This window comes from Lissotriton helveticus, chromosome 4_1 (assembly GCF_964261635.1).
Source record: "Lissotriton helveticus chromosome 4_1, aLisHel1.1, whole genome shotgun sequence".
Classification (NCBI taxonomy): domain Eukaryota; kingdom Metazoa; phylum Chordata; class Amphibia; order Caudata; family Salamandridae; genus Lissotriton; species Lissotriton helveticus.
Window position 1 is genome coordinate 1,726,328,522 of NC_136063.1, and position 14,105 is coordinate 1,726,342,626.

General features: G+C 46.2%; 1 protein-coding gene across 1 annotated transcript in view; it reads left to right on the forward strand.

Annotated features, from left to right (window-relative positions):
* FRMPD3 (FERM and PDZ domain containing 3) overlaps positions 1–14,105 on the forward strand; it is an 869,033-nt gene that overhangs the window by 552,492 nt on the left and 302,436 nt on the right. Inside the window, exon 11 of the mRNA XM_078686306.1 lies at positions 2,441–2,620. Coding sequence (XP_078542432.1) covers positions 2,441–2,620 — 180 coding nt within the window. The remainder of the gene's footprint in view (positions 1–2,440; positions 2,621–14,105) is intronic.

A 14,105-nucleotide genomic window follows, 5' to 3' on the forward strand; every position in this document is an offset into this window, starting at 1 on the left:
AAATGTTACTATAAATGTGTAAATGGAGAGTGATACAAAAAATGTGTTTGTGTAAATGAAGAGCGTAATGTTTTTTTTTATGTCGTGAACTTTGCATTCTAAAATCTGGTGAGGCGTTTTGGTTTTATAATTGCTGTTGCATTATTGATTAGATTGATTTTCCCTGGTACTTCGTCACAGAAATAATCGTATGCTGCCATGGCAGGCCAAACAAATATATACTTCAAAAGAGAGGAAAGATAACATTTTTTTTAAAGAAATAAAAAAAAGGCAAATGGCATTCTAACTTAAAAAAAAAACCAGAAGGAATCATGGGGACATGCTAGTATTCAACACTATAAGATAAAAAGACAATATAGGTACATTTATTGGACACAATAAATGGAACACCGTTTATGGCAATAGAGGTGGACAATTGTGTGATCTTACCTGTCCATATTTACACAGGAGTTCGTGTTTTGAACTCCATTCCGGGCAATTATATAGAAGCTTTTTTGCTAACTACATCAGTCACATGTACCCAGTTCCTGCTCCATGTCAGCCCTGCTGAACACCAGTGTTCAGTATGCTCAGACTGCAGAAAGTCCCACTTGGTTATCACAAAGTCCCACTTGGTTATCACAGAGATGAAGCAAACATTACATTCTTTCACAAAACATTGTTACTATTCTTAATTCAGAAACCAACTACCTTGATTAAAGAAACACCACTCAGGCGTACCATGCAGGGATGCAAGGAAATATTGAAAAGGTCTTAACATAATCTTTTCACTTCACTTTTTCAAATGTACACTCATCTCAGGGAACGAGATAGAGGAGAAAAAAATCAGGCAAGTTCTAGGGATTTAGAAAGACATATTGAGAAAGAAAAATAATTCTTCATCATAGCCACCATCGCCCACATTTTACCTGTTCCAACAGAGGTCAATTGTTTACACAAATGCAACTCAAATACGTTTATGTTTTCACTCTTTATCCCCTTCCTTTCTGCCGTCGGCCAATGGCCGTCGCGAGCCCTACCTTGGTAGTGCTGCGCACGTCCGTTGGCCGACGTGGCCCTGCCCACACAATAGAGCCCCCCGCACTGCCGTGGTAAAGGGGTTAAAGACATGATAATAGAAGGCACTCAAGGTTTGCAGTGGTTTGCGTCAACTAGAGGTGTTAATATTGATGCTTAGCCCAGGGGTTTAATATGTACCCAGTAGTTGTGACGAACAAAACCAGGGAGGTATAAATAACACTCAGTTACTTCCAGGACTGCTGAAGCTTGAATGCTTCTTCATATGAGCAGACCATAAGGGGATTTTATAAAATGTGGGGGTATATTATCAAGGGGTTTATCTCTGCTTTTTTGGCTTTAAAAGCCAAGAAAGCGGAGATAAAATTATCTCCCTATTACCAAGCTGTCGCTAACACCAGTTAGTGACAGCTAATAGGAGATAGCGACCATCTTGGGCCCCGCTTTGCATGTCAGTGATATTTATCACTAATGACATGCAAAGTGGGCGTGCCAAGATGTTAGCGACTGGAAACAGTCGCTAACATCGCTATCTCCTATTACCAACTTTTGGAGATATTCGCGCTAAGCGCGAATATCTCCAAAAGCTAACACCTGCCCTGAGCAGTTCTTCACCATGTTATCCAATGGGAGGTGGATAACATGGCTAAGAGCATTTGCTCGATAATGCATGAATATCGCTGACTTTTCAGCGATATTCATGCATTGCGGCCGTTTTTTATCGCATTTGCGATAAACCTTGCTAATAGCAAGGTTTATCTGCGATAAAAATCGCCGATGTGCGGCGATAATTTTTGTCTCTAAACAAGTTAGAGACAAAAATTATCGCTAGTTGTTGGTAATATGCCCCGTGGTTCTGCTCCACATCTAGGTTTAGATATAAGTGAGGGACATCTCCAATGACAGCTTAGTCTAGTAGATGGGTCTGAGTGGAATGTGCCCTTTGTCAGAAAATCACAACACATATATACAGATTTCTAGCCTACTTATTTTCGTTCTGCACAGAAAGTAGTCTCCCTGTCCTTTTCACACCAATCATATAAAGGATTGAGCTGTTTCCAGAATTGGGTTAGGTTTAATACACACCATTTGCGTTTGGCCTCGGCTTTGATTTTAAGATCCACATGACAATGCAGTCTGTGGGCTTGCCAGGTAGTGTATTATAGAATGGGTTTGTCAAATCCACTTTACGTTGTGTAGCAATGAAAGAGCCTGGGTGACAAAGTGAACCTCCTTCATACTACGCCACCTTTCAGGGGAAGAGCAACAGAACTCCTTTAAACATAGGCACAGCGTAAAATTTACAATCTGATAAATGCCTTGTGTTCATAAAATGAAGGTAAACAGATAATCTGATTTATGCAGTATTTGTTAAACAGAACTAAATATTTTTTTTCTTTTGTTGGGGTTATTTCCCTCTTAGGACGAGAAAAAGCCCGCCACAAGCTTATTGGTAGGTCCGCGTCATGGAATCAGCCACGTGATTGACTTGAAAAATAATCTTACAACAGTACTCTCGGAGTTCAGCCAAGTGAACAAAATCCAACTGTTCAGAGAAAATCAGGGGGTGGCTCGGGTTGAGACCAACATTCTGGACGGCAAGGTTAGTGTGCAGTTTTGTTTCTGTTATTACTCGTTGAGTCTGGAGAAACCAGTGAAGCTTGTGGTACAGTGAGTAAACAATGCATGTCACATGTTCAATGTGTTGCTTCCCCTGAAAAATCACAATACCGATAACACTAAATATCAATAGTGTCTTTAAATTGAGGAAAGTATTATCATTGGTAGGCGTATAATGTTTCTATGTGATACAATATTATTGAAGTTTTAAAGATCTCAAATTAAAACATTGTATATTAATTTTAAGGGATTTTAATGTATTATGTGTATGAACTTCTTATATTGATTCTTTGATTTTTAAATGTGTATATATATTTTAAATAAATAAACACAATTTTATTAGTTATTAGTCAGGTATGTTGCGTGTTGCATGGGTTTTGGGCGGGTACTGTAAAAACATTTTTTAATTCGTTTATTAGGCATTTCACATTTTTAACGTTGAATTTGTTAAATTATTTACTGTTTATTTTTGTGAATATTATTTTCAGGTTCTGGTTGATAAAATATATTAAATGTTATTGCAAAAAAAATTTAGTTATAGTTTTATCATTTTTAAATATAGTTATCACATTTATATTTCAGGGTTTGTCGTTTTATTGGGATTTAAGTGAGTGGTGTATTAGAGTGAGGGTGATAGATAGAGTGAGGGTGATAGAGTGAGGGCAATAGATAGATAGAGTGAGGGCGATAGATAGAGTGAGGGCGATTTTGGCTCCCATGCACATAATCCGCACATATTTCAGATGCCTGGTGTGAAGTTCTTCAAAGGCAGCTTGAAACCCGAGCTTCCCTCTGCCTTCGCAGAATGCGTATTGCAGTGAGAGAAGAGCCCGCAAGGGGATTTCAGCACTAGGTGCTCGGTCAAAGGCAAGGAAACTGAACTCGGAGCTAGGGTTGCAAGCCGGGCCCTCCTGCTCCGAACTGAGCTCTCTTCCGGTACCACATTAAGTTGTTGCAGACCTGTCCCTCCTGTGCGATGTGTGCTTTGTGTTCCAGTACCTAGAGATATTAGCCGAACTGACCTCCTCGTCAGGGGTAGTAAGCGAAATGTAATTACCAAATGTAGGTATACATTCGAAGAACAGGGTGCAAATCCCTGCTCCTCCACAAGACTACATTGTGTGATTCTGGGCATCATTTTATCCTCACTGTCTAGCCTCGTCCTCTGTATCTTTTTAAAGGGGGTTTCTTAGAACCAGACTGGGCTAGGAAGCATGAACGGCTTACAGTTTCCCCGTGGCTCAGCCAGAGAGCAGTGTTTATGAACTGGTGTCACTAGTATTTAGGTCCCTGATGTGGGTTTTGCACTGGGTTACTAATTTGTTTTTAGGGCATTGGGGTGGGTATTGCACCATTTTTGTAACTCGTTTTTAGGGTAAAGGAAGGGGTATTGAATGTTTTAATGGAGGTAGAGAATATGTTAGTCTTTTTGCTAGTTGCAATGTAGAGTGCTTGACACGACAGGGGACACTGATACTGTTGTCATCATGGGATACAGTCAATCTGAATATGTGGATTGGAATGGTAAATTACAAGTATAAATTGGGACTGGGTTATGATAAGAAGATGGAATCTATTGGGATGTGACTATGAAATGTGGACATACCAGACTTGTACTTCATGTATTGGATAGGTGAAGAAAATATGCTGCTTGGTGATAATATGCCCTGAATAAGTTTGATGTTTGAACAAATTGTGTTGGCTGAGGCTGTAAATGTTCTAATTTGTGTGGAATTAAGGATTTTGGACGAAAAATAAAGAAGATACAATAATCTTTTCATTAGTTACATTGGACGTTTTTCTTGTTTTAGTTGTGCTTCTCTATGTGTAACTTTATGTTGACCTGCTTTGCAGTAATATCAAATAGCGGCTGATACTGAATGGTGTGTGCACTAAATCTACAGTTAGGGAATACTGTGGAAGGTGTGATTTGTTCTAATTGGTTGCAGCTAGAAGGTGTTTGCAAGAGAATTGTGGTATTATGTGTTATTATGGAGGTTTTGGGTAGAGGGATGGGTAGAGGGTAGTGCTAGCAAGGAGCTTGCATGACTTAGGGACGACTATTGTTTTAGGGATCAGGTGTTTCTGTGGAGGAATAATTCTTCCAATATCTTTCTCTGTCTCGGTCTCTGTCTCTGTCTCTCTCTCTCTGTCTCTCTCTGTATATATATAGTATATGTGTGTATATATATATATATATATATATATATCCATCTCATTGGCTGCCCGTTTGCAGTTATACAACTTATGTTTGCGATTCTATAGGAAGTGTGGTTTTTAGTGTGCTTATAACATTGGGGCTGTTTGAAGAATTTCAAAAAAAGTTTTTCCATGTATCTTCTTCCTGGAAAGTTTTGGAGTGATCTGTCAAGTGTGGGTCGAGAAAAAAGGGGGTCCCAAAACTAAAATTTCCCGCGCATTTTCCATAGACTTTTTTCGGCAGTGCTATGGATTTACATCAAATTTGGCAGGAAGCCGGATCTTGGTCCAGAAAGCGTACTTTTTGTGATTTGGTGTAAATCCGTTAAGTAGCTTTTGAAATATTAAGTTACAAAAATATTTGTATATAAAGGCGGCTGGGTTACCGGAACCCAATATAAAAAAAATAGAGCATTCTGATTGGGCCCAGAGGCCTTTTTTACCTTGGGCAAACTTGCTCCCGCAGTAGTTAGGCTTCCACCGGAGAAAGTGCTCTTATTGGCTGCCTGCAACATGAAAAAAATGTTGCAGACAACCATTATAGGACTCAAGAATTTAGGGCCTGATTACAATCTTGGCAGACAGGGTCCCTCCATCCGAAACATGACAAATATCCTGTCCGCCAAATTAGAATGCCATTACATCCTATGGAACTTGTAATATGGCATGAGGGATATCCATCACGTTTGTGACAGAGTAACCCTGTCTTCCAAGATCGTAATCAGGACCTTAGTCAATTGTCCTAAGTTTGTTTCTAAAAAAGATATAAGGGGGCAGGGTAGGAATAACCTGCCCCCCTAGCCCTTGCAGGGGTCCCACAGACACCTCTGTGAGACCCCTAAATGCAAAACAATCAGAGGTTTTGCCATGATCCAGCGGCAGTCCTGTGGGATTGCGGGGGGAACTTTTTTTTTAAAACGCTGTTCGCTATTTTTTTAGACTTCTATATAACTCCCTGGGTGGGCCAGGTCCCAGTGTCAGAAATATGCATTGTTTGGGGATGAGGGGCATTAAGGTCCCCAGGGCCCATCCCCCAGGGACAAGATTAATATTAAATTAATAACAATACATGTTTTGGCCACAGGTTAATGGGGTCTCTGAGGCCACTATCGGCTGGAGGAGCAGGGCTGCGTGTTCCATCCCCTTAAAGGCCCTGGGGGATGAGGTGGCTCAGGGAGGGGAAGCTGTGTGCCTCTCTCCTTTATACTTTTTGGCCCGGGGGGATGTAGTCCCGGGGCCACTATTGGCTGCTGTAGGGGGGCTGTGTACCATTTCCCCATAATTTAATAAAAAGGCCCAGGGGATGGTTCCCAGGGGCCAAATGTGGCTTGGAAAGAGGGACGTGGCCTACCCGAGGGGGCTTGAAAAAAAAGCAATCACAGGAAACCTTGCATGTTTCTTTAAAAAAAAGAAATAGCGGCTACATTTTAGAAAAAAACATTTTGGCCCGGTGTTTTGTTTTTTTAGGACTCTGGACCGAGTCCCAAGTCCTAAGATGTCTGCTTCCACTTACTGGTTGAGGTGCTGGCAGCCAATCAGATCTTAGTTTGAGACCTGTCGATATCAACGAGCCCTCGCTTTCCCAAATATGCAGAGTTTTTTAACATTAACTGCTCAAAAACTACAGAATGGATTTGCACTGAAACACAAACAGCCATCTTTCTGGACCTCGATCTAGATTTTTTCCATTGCGGTGTAAATCCAGTCCGCAGTTTAGGCTGTAGTTGTGTCTAAAGTTCTATGGGAAAATGAATAAGGATAACACCTTTTTGGACCCCTCCTTTTTTCTCGCCCTTCCTTGACAGATCACCCCAAAACGACCATGCGCTATCTAGGCAAGACAGAGCACTTTAAAAAAAAAATTGCTTCATGGAGATTTGTCACATGGTGCCAATTTCAATGGTTATTCCCCCTACAGATAACTTTTCCACACTAAAAATATGTTAATTTTGTTGAAAAATATATGTTAGTTTTTCCCAACATTGTTGTATGTTTTATATTAATTAAGTTTTAATATTTAGGGAAAATTGTGGCTATAAATAATGTTACTATATATACTATTGTTTTATATTAAATGTATATATTTTATATATTAATTACATTATTTATTTAATTGCATTACTATATTTCATGGATATATTAGGAAAATGTGTTTTTTGAAATATATTTAATATTTTAAAAATATACAATTTTTAAGCCTGTATTTTGGGTTTAGATATTTTGGTTACTTTTAGTGGTATTTGAAAAAGTCTATATTATTAATCTAAATTTTGGGTTCAATATTTCGGACTTTAAATAATACAGAAAAACATTATTTTGGTTTTGATATTTTGGTCATTTTGATTCTTCATATAGGGTTGTCGATATCATGAGTGTTGGTATTGGGGCACCGATTTAAGTATACCATAAAACCTTTAGACTCAATATTTAGAAATAAAGTCGTTCTATGGAGCTTTGCAGTTTTTACAACTTTGACAGAAAATCACAAATTCCCAAAATAAGGTGTTGCTTGATAACATGTCTGCGTGCTGAGCGGGTGCAGAAAGACCAAGTGTGCTATTCAGTGTATTAAGGATTCTGGAAGAATTAACTGGAGCAGCTATTGCACTTGCCTATTAGGTACACTTTAGAACGAATGCAATTTCTTTGTGAATCAAATAATCTCCTATTTTTTCCAAGCATTGCTTTCAACATATATGTCTTCATCACATGTTCCCCATTACTATTGTTCTGTTTGTTTCTTAAGGGACATATTTGTAGAACTGGGTTGCAGCGTGGACACAAGATGTATTTAACCTGAACAATGCCTATGTACCCAATGCATCTTATATCAATTATAGCATATGTATGATCACTGAATATGACCTATAACTGTTGCCTGTGTCTCAATTGGCATTAAAGGAAGTCAACTTCCAACTCGGCACATACCCAATCAAAAATTGTTGTTGCCATCAAGTAAACCTTAGATTTATAAAGTGAATGGCAGAAACATAATTTGTTTCCAAATGTTTTCAAGACAAGCATCACTGAAAGCTTTACAATACTTTAGATGACCTGCCGCACATTATACCAGTGCTATAAATATTGATTAAAGCTACATTCTAAAATTACAGACTAGAATACACCTGCTGATGACATTTAAAATGAAAGATATCCAGATTAGCAGCTCCTATACAGTACCAATGTTTCCATCCTTTGTTCTGGAAAATAGTTGTTCTACCCTTCATATGAGTCAGAGATCCTTCTGGTAGGTTTCTTCTCGAAAAATATATTCACGGTGGAAATAAACACTCGCCATGCAACATCACACAATTTTGAGATAGCCTGCATACAAAATAACATGAACGATACTACAGTGTACTATTACCCCCAGGTCCCTCCTGACCTCGTCCCATTCCTTAAAATATGGAGATAACCATCTCCACGACAGAAAAAAATAAAAGGAGCATGCTGGGATACCCTACCCACTCCCTCCCACTGGGAGTACATAAGCGGTACCAGCCCAGCATGCAGCCTGTTCTTTTTTTCTGTCTTCCGACAGAATGGTTGTGGAGTTTGCTGTTCCTTACCTGCTGTGGACTTCCAGGGACGTCTCGTCGGGCTGCTGGGCTGTCCTCTCCGTCCCTGATGTCCTCCTTCTTGACACGTCGTGCTGCTGGGCTTCTCGACGTTCTGCTTTCGTGGTCTCCTGGCCTGCCGGGCTTGCCGGGAGCCGCGTTGTGGGCTTAGTGGCTGGGGCGCCGCTCCTCCCGGCTTGTTCCGGGTTGTAGGCCGCGTCTTCCTGTAGCTTGGCTGGTCGGGGAGATGTGCTGCTGCTGCTGCTTGGAGCACCACGGGCCGGTCTTGGGGAGGCTCCTGGTGTTCCTGGATGCCGGTTGGAGCTGTTCAGGGGCGCCTGGACGTTCTTTGGATTTCCTCCCTGATCTCGGCTTGAGTGCTTGGGGGTGACTGTTGCTCCCGGTTTCCTGCTGACTCGGCGCTCGTTCCTGATGGCGCCTGAGCTGGTGTTTGGGGGGTCAGTCTCTGGATCTTGGTGTTTGACTGCCCCTGTGGTGAGTACCGCGTAGCGGTTTCTTTTGCCCTTGTTTGGTGCTCGCTTCGGCGGCTCCTGTTCTTCCATGGGTGCAGTCATGGTGAGTTTGGCTTGACTGTGGGTGGCCCCTGCGCATTGATTTTCCTGCACATTCGTGTTTCTTTCCTTTTTCGATTTTGCTTTTGTGCGGGGTGCCTGGTCTTTGCTTTCTCCCTCGGGTGCCGAGTCTTTGGGATTGGTTTCCTGCTCCTTCCTTTGGCTCCTCCCGGCGCTGGTTTCCTGTTGTGCGCCTGGGCTGGATTCATGGGGGTGTTGGGCTGGTGGTGCGCCCTTCCTGCCCCCTGGGTGAGTACCGCATAGCGGCCCCCTTTTCTGCTTGCTCGTGGGCCTGTGTTTGCCTGTGGGTTGTTCGCTTGGTTTTCCTTGTGTTGGGTGCGGGCCATGGGGTTGGGTGGTCATGGCCGCGCTTTCTGTTGCCTGCTTTGTGTTGGGCTGGGGCTGTGTTCATGTGCCTGTTGACGCGGTTCCGTGCTGTGGCCGGAGTGTCGGGCTTGCTCGCCCCTTATCCTCCTTTAGGGGTTCACCTTCTGGCATTGTTGTTTGGGGGTTGCCCTTGCTCTTTGCTGCTCCATTTGTTTGGTGCATGAGGGTCTCTGTGTGTGCCTTTCCCGGTTGGGTTTGGTCTCTTGGCCTGTTCTTGCCTGGTGTTTCTCCAGGGTGGCTTTCTTCTTGCCTTGCTGGGTCCCTGTGGCCTGGTATTTGTGGTCATATACTCTTCGCTGCCTGTGTTGGCTGTCTGCGGAAGGTGATTTCGCATTTCCCCTCTTGCCGCCTGCTGTGGGTCCGTCTGTGCTGCTTGTGGTCTGCTGTTGCACTTTGGATGGGCTTGGTGCTGGGGGAGAGGGGCTGCAGCGTTGTTCTCGCCTCTTTTTGGTCGTTGGTCGCTTGTTCCCTGGCTGCTCTCCTCCTTTTCGCTGGTTTGCTTCCTCCCTGTGCGCCTCGCTCCTGGGGATGATCGGGGTTTTGTCCCGGGGCCTCCTCCTTGCGCTGCTTGCGCTCTGCTCTGGCGCTGGGTTCGGCTGGTCTCGTCCGTTGCTGTTCCCTGTGTGCGTGGCTGGTTGCTTTTGGTCCGTTTGTTGCCTCGGTCCGGGGTCTTTGGTGTCTCCTGCCTGTTGCTCTGCCTCCGCTGCCCCCTGCTCTAGCTGCGTCGTTGGCTCCCCTGTGTGGCTCCTCGCTTGCTCGGCGCTTCTTGCTGGTTTGCGTCTGGGCTGGGGTCCTGAGGGTCTGCTGTGACCTGTCCCCTTGGTGCTCTCCGCCTGACGGTTTCTGCCTGTGCTGGCCCGTGGCTTTGTCGCCTGCTGCCCGCCTTGTGGTTTGGCCGTGTTGGCTTTCTTCCTCCCTGGGTGGTGTCTGCCTCCTGGGCCTTGGCTCGCTTTGGGCGGTCTCTCCTGGGGTTTTTGTTGGTTTCCTCTGGGACCTCTTTGCTCTGTCCTCGGGTTGTTTGGCCGTCCTGTCCTTCGGGCTTCTGTTGTCCCTGGTCGTCCCTGGGGGGTGACTGGGTTGCTGTGCGCCTGGGTTTTCCCGTTGCGGTTGCCTGTTCTGGTCTCCTCTGGCTGCTTGTCGCTGGTGCCGTGGGCTTCTTGGTCTTCCTTTGGTTGCCTGAGCCCTTCTGCCCCTTGGTTCCTGCCCTTTTGTGGGTTGGGTGCTTCTTGCTCCCTTTTGGGTGCTTTTTGCTTTCCCCGTGCTCGGGGTGTGTGACTTCTGGTGTGGTCTCCCCCTTCTTTTCCGGGTGGGGGGGGGGGGGTTGTTGTGCCCCTCCTCTGTCCTGGTGGGCCTTGGCCTTGTTGGGGTGTTGGCTCCATTGTCTGTTTCCCTCTGGTGGTGGCTGGGATTCGTTGGTCTTCCTTGGCTTCGGCCTTGGGTGGCCTCTTGTTCTTCCGGGGCTCGGCTCTTGTGCCCTGTCCGGTTGGCTGTGCCTTTCCCTGCTTCTGGGGTTGGGTGTCTGCTTCCTCTGCTGGGTGGCACATTTTTCCCTTCTCGCCCCTCTCTTTCGGCTTTTGGTTGTGGTTGGCCTTGTTTCGGGTCGCTGGCTTTGGGGGCCTGTCGTTGACCCTGTGCTCGTGTGCTGGCTCTGTTCGGCCTGGGCCCTTTGCTCTCTTTTTCATGCTGTTGGTTCCTTCCCACTCCCTTGTTCTGTGTTGGATCGCCTTTGGCTTCTTCGGGCTCTTTTCCTTTGCTTTCGGTGCCTGGGTGGTTCCATTGTGCTCTGGGGCCTGGGCTCTGACTCTGTTGGTTTTGCCTTTGGGTTTCCTGTTTTTGGCCTCCCATTCGGTTGTGCGTTTGGGTCGCTGGTGCGCCTCTCGGCTTGGTTGTGTGGGGCTTTGATCTGTGGGGCCCTTCTTTGCTTGCGGTCCTCTTTTTGCCCTTGCTGTGGTCCTTCCCTGGCCGCTTGTTCTCTTGGGCTTTGTCTTGGTCCTGGGCTTGTCTTCTGTCCTTTCCTGTGCTGCTCCTTTCGGTTGGCTGTGGCGCTGGGTCCTTTGTGTGGGCTCTGGGCTTCCTTCCTCTGCTGCTCCTTTTCGGCCGGTCTGGCTGTGGTTGGCTGCTGTGCCCTTCCCTGTGCCCCTTCCTGGTTGGGTGTTGTTTTGCCTCTCCGTCCGGGTCCTGGTGGTGCGGTCTTGGGTGCCTCCTGGCTGGCTGGCCTGCCTGTTCGGCGGCTGGCTCCCTGGGGTTGGGCGGTGGTCCTTCTTGTTTGGCTTTCCTGTTTTGCTCTTCTGCCTCTGGGGGTTCGCCTTCTGTGGTTCCGTGGTGTCCTCCTTTCTCCTCCTGGCGGTCAGTCTGGTTTTTTGGTTGCTGGGCTTTCCTCCTTCCGGTTCTGGGAGTTTTATTCCCTGGCTCCGTGTGGGGCTCCTTTGGTCTTCTTTGACTGTGGCCTGGTTTTACCGGGTCTGTCTTGGGTTGGGCTTTTTGCTCTCCCTCGCCTCTGTTTGGTGGGTTGCTGGGTTTTGTTTTTTTGTCCCGGTGTCTCCTGCTTTCGGGGTGTGCCTCGCTCCTGGCCGGTTCTTGTGCTCCGGGGTTTTCTCCCGCTGGGTTGGCCTTTGTGGGGTGCTGCCGCTCTTCGGTGTTTCGGCTGGAGCTGGCCTTTTGGTCTGTCCTGCCCTGTGGCATGGTGGTTCCGTGGGTTTCTGTCCTCCGGGTTCCCTGTTGCTCCCTTGCGTACGCCTCGCTCTGCTCCCCTCCGGCGAGACCTCCTGCCCGGGCGGGCGGGTTTCTTCCCCTGACGGGCTCCCGTGTGATGGTGGGGCTCGCGCGGGTGTCCGGTCAGGGAGGTAGGTGCGCGGCTCCCGCGCCCGGTGTCCGGTGCGGCGACGCTGTTGTCGGCTTGGGGTGGTGGGGAGCCTTGTTTGGTGCCCTGGCTCTCCTCTTCCTGGCGGTTCCTCTGGGGTTCTGCTTGTATGCCTCTGCTGGTCTGCCCTCTTTGCGGCTCTGCTGGTGGCCTTCCCTGGTGTGTTGGGAGTGGTCCTGTGGTTGGTCTTGTCTCTTTGTTCCTTCCTGGCCCTTTGGCTCTGCCGCCCTGTGCGGACTGTTCTCCTCTGCTTTTGCCCGTTGGGCTGGGTTGGCCTGTTTGGTTCCTGGTTGGGTGCCTGCCTGGTGGTACCTGGGTTCGGGTGATTCGCCTTTGGGTGTTTCCCCCCTGGTCGGTTGCCTTTCTGGCTCCTTTTTCCGTTGGTGGGGGCCTTGGTTTTGGCCCCTCTGGTTGCTCTTGGGTGCTTGCCTCTGCCCGTGTGGCCCCTTTCTGGCTTGCCGGTGTGGGGTGGCGGTTCTTGTTTTTGCTGGCCGTCCCCCTCTGGCTTTTTGGGTCTCGTTTCTGCCCGCTGGGTTGGGGGTCTGGTTGGTTGTTCACCCCTTACTGCTTTTTCTTTTTCGTCCTTTTTGGGGGGTCCTTTTTGCTCCTGTGGGGTGCTGTTTTCGGTCTGGTGCCCTTTTGTGTTGGTGGGGTTCCAGAAGGCCGGGTTCTCTGCTTTGGTATTCTCCATATTTTAAGGAATGGGACGAGGTCAGGAGGGACCTGGGGGTAAATGCCTTATTACTTACCGGTAATCTTCATTACTTCTGGTCCCGTTGACCTCGTCCCATTCCTTACTTCCCTCCCTCCCTCCCTCCCTTGCAGCCGGCCTTCCTGTTGTTGGCTTGGTGTTTTCAGGCTGCATGCTGGGCTGGTACCGCTTATGTACTCCCAGTGGGAGGGAGTGGGTAGCGTATCCCAGCATGCTCCTTTTCTTTTTTTCTGTCGTGGAGATGGTTATCTCCATATTTTAAGGAATGGGACGAGGTCAACGGGACCAGGAGTAATGAAGATTACCGGTAAGTAATAAGGCATTACCCCCGTTGGGCTAGGAAAATTAGCAGCGTATTGAAGCTAACACTGTCAATCGTTTTGGACTGGTAGTAAATCATAGAATTTGTTTACAGCAGTAAATCAGGCATGCCTACAATCCTGCATTTTAGAACTTTTCATGATAAAAATGGTACCCCCCATATTTGTGACTGTGTATATCGAAGGGTAGAGAAGTGATACAAAACTGTGACCATTTAAAGCCCATTTTGCAAGCTGAGACATTTGACAACCTCATGATTTGACCTCTTTCTAGCCTATACAAAATGCCAAGTCACAAATATAGGTTGCTGTTTAAATTGGGAGGCACCTGAGAATACTGAATTGCATGTATTTTGCAAAAAGCAGAAAAACGTTGTGTTTTTAGGTACATAAACTTGAATAAACTCAGTTTTAAGACATAGATTGACTTTAGTAGATTTGAGTAAGACAACATCGTGAGTTCTTTGCAAGCCACACCATCATGGATTCCTCTACCTTTCAGATATCTCTAGAGCTGGTAGGGTACCCTGTATTTCTCTGGCCTGGGGTCCAAAAAGTGTTGCTATCTCCATGGCAATTTGCAAAGATACTGAAAAATGCATTTGACACATTTGCGGATATGGCCCCTTTCTGTCCCGTATGGTTCGCCCATACAGATTGGTACTGTTTTGCTGTTTTCCTTTGATTTTCACAAAATATTAGAGTTATTATTGATAGTGTCAACAAAAATGTTTTTTTGCAAAAATGCACTCATAGTCATTTGAAATTGTCTTGGGTGTTACAGAATTCTCGCTGTTCAAATTCTCATGTGTCTCTAAACCCAGAGACCTGGATACATGCTTGCCTTTCATTGAATCCCAA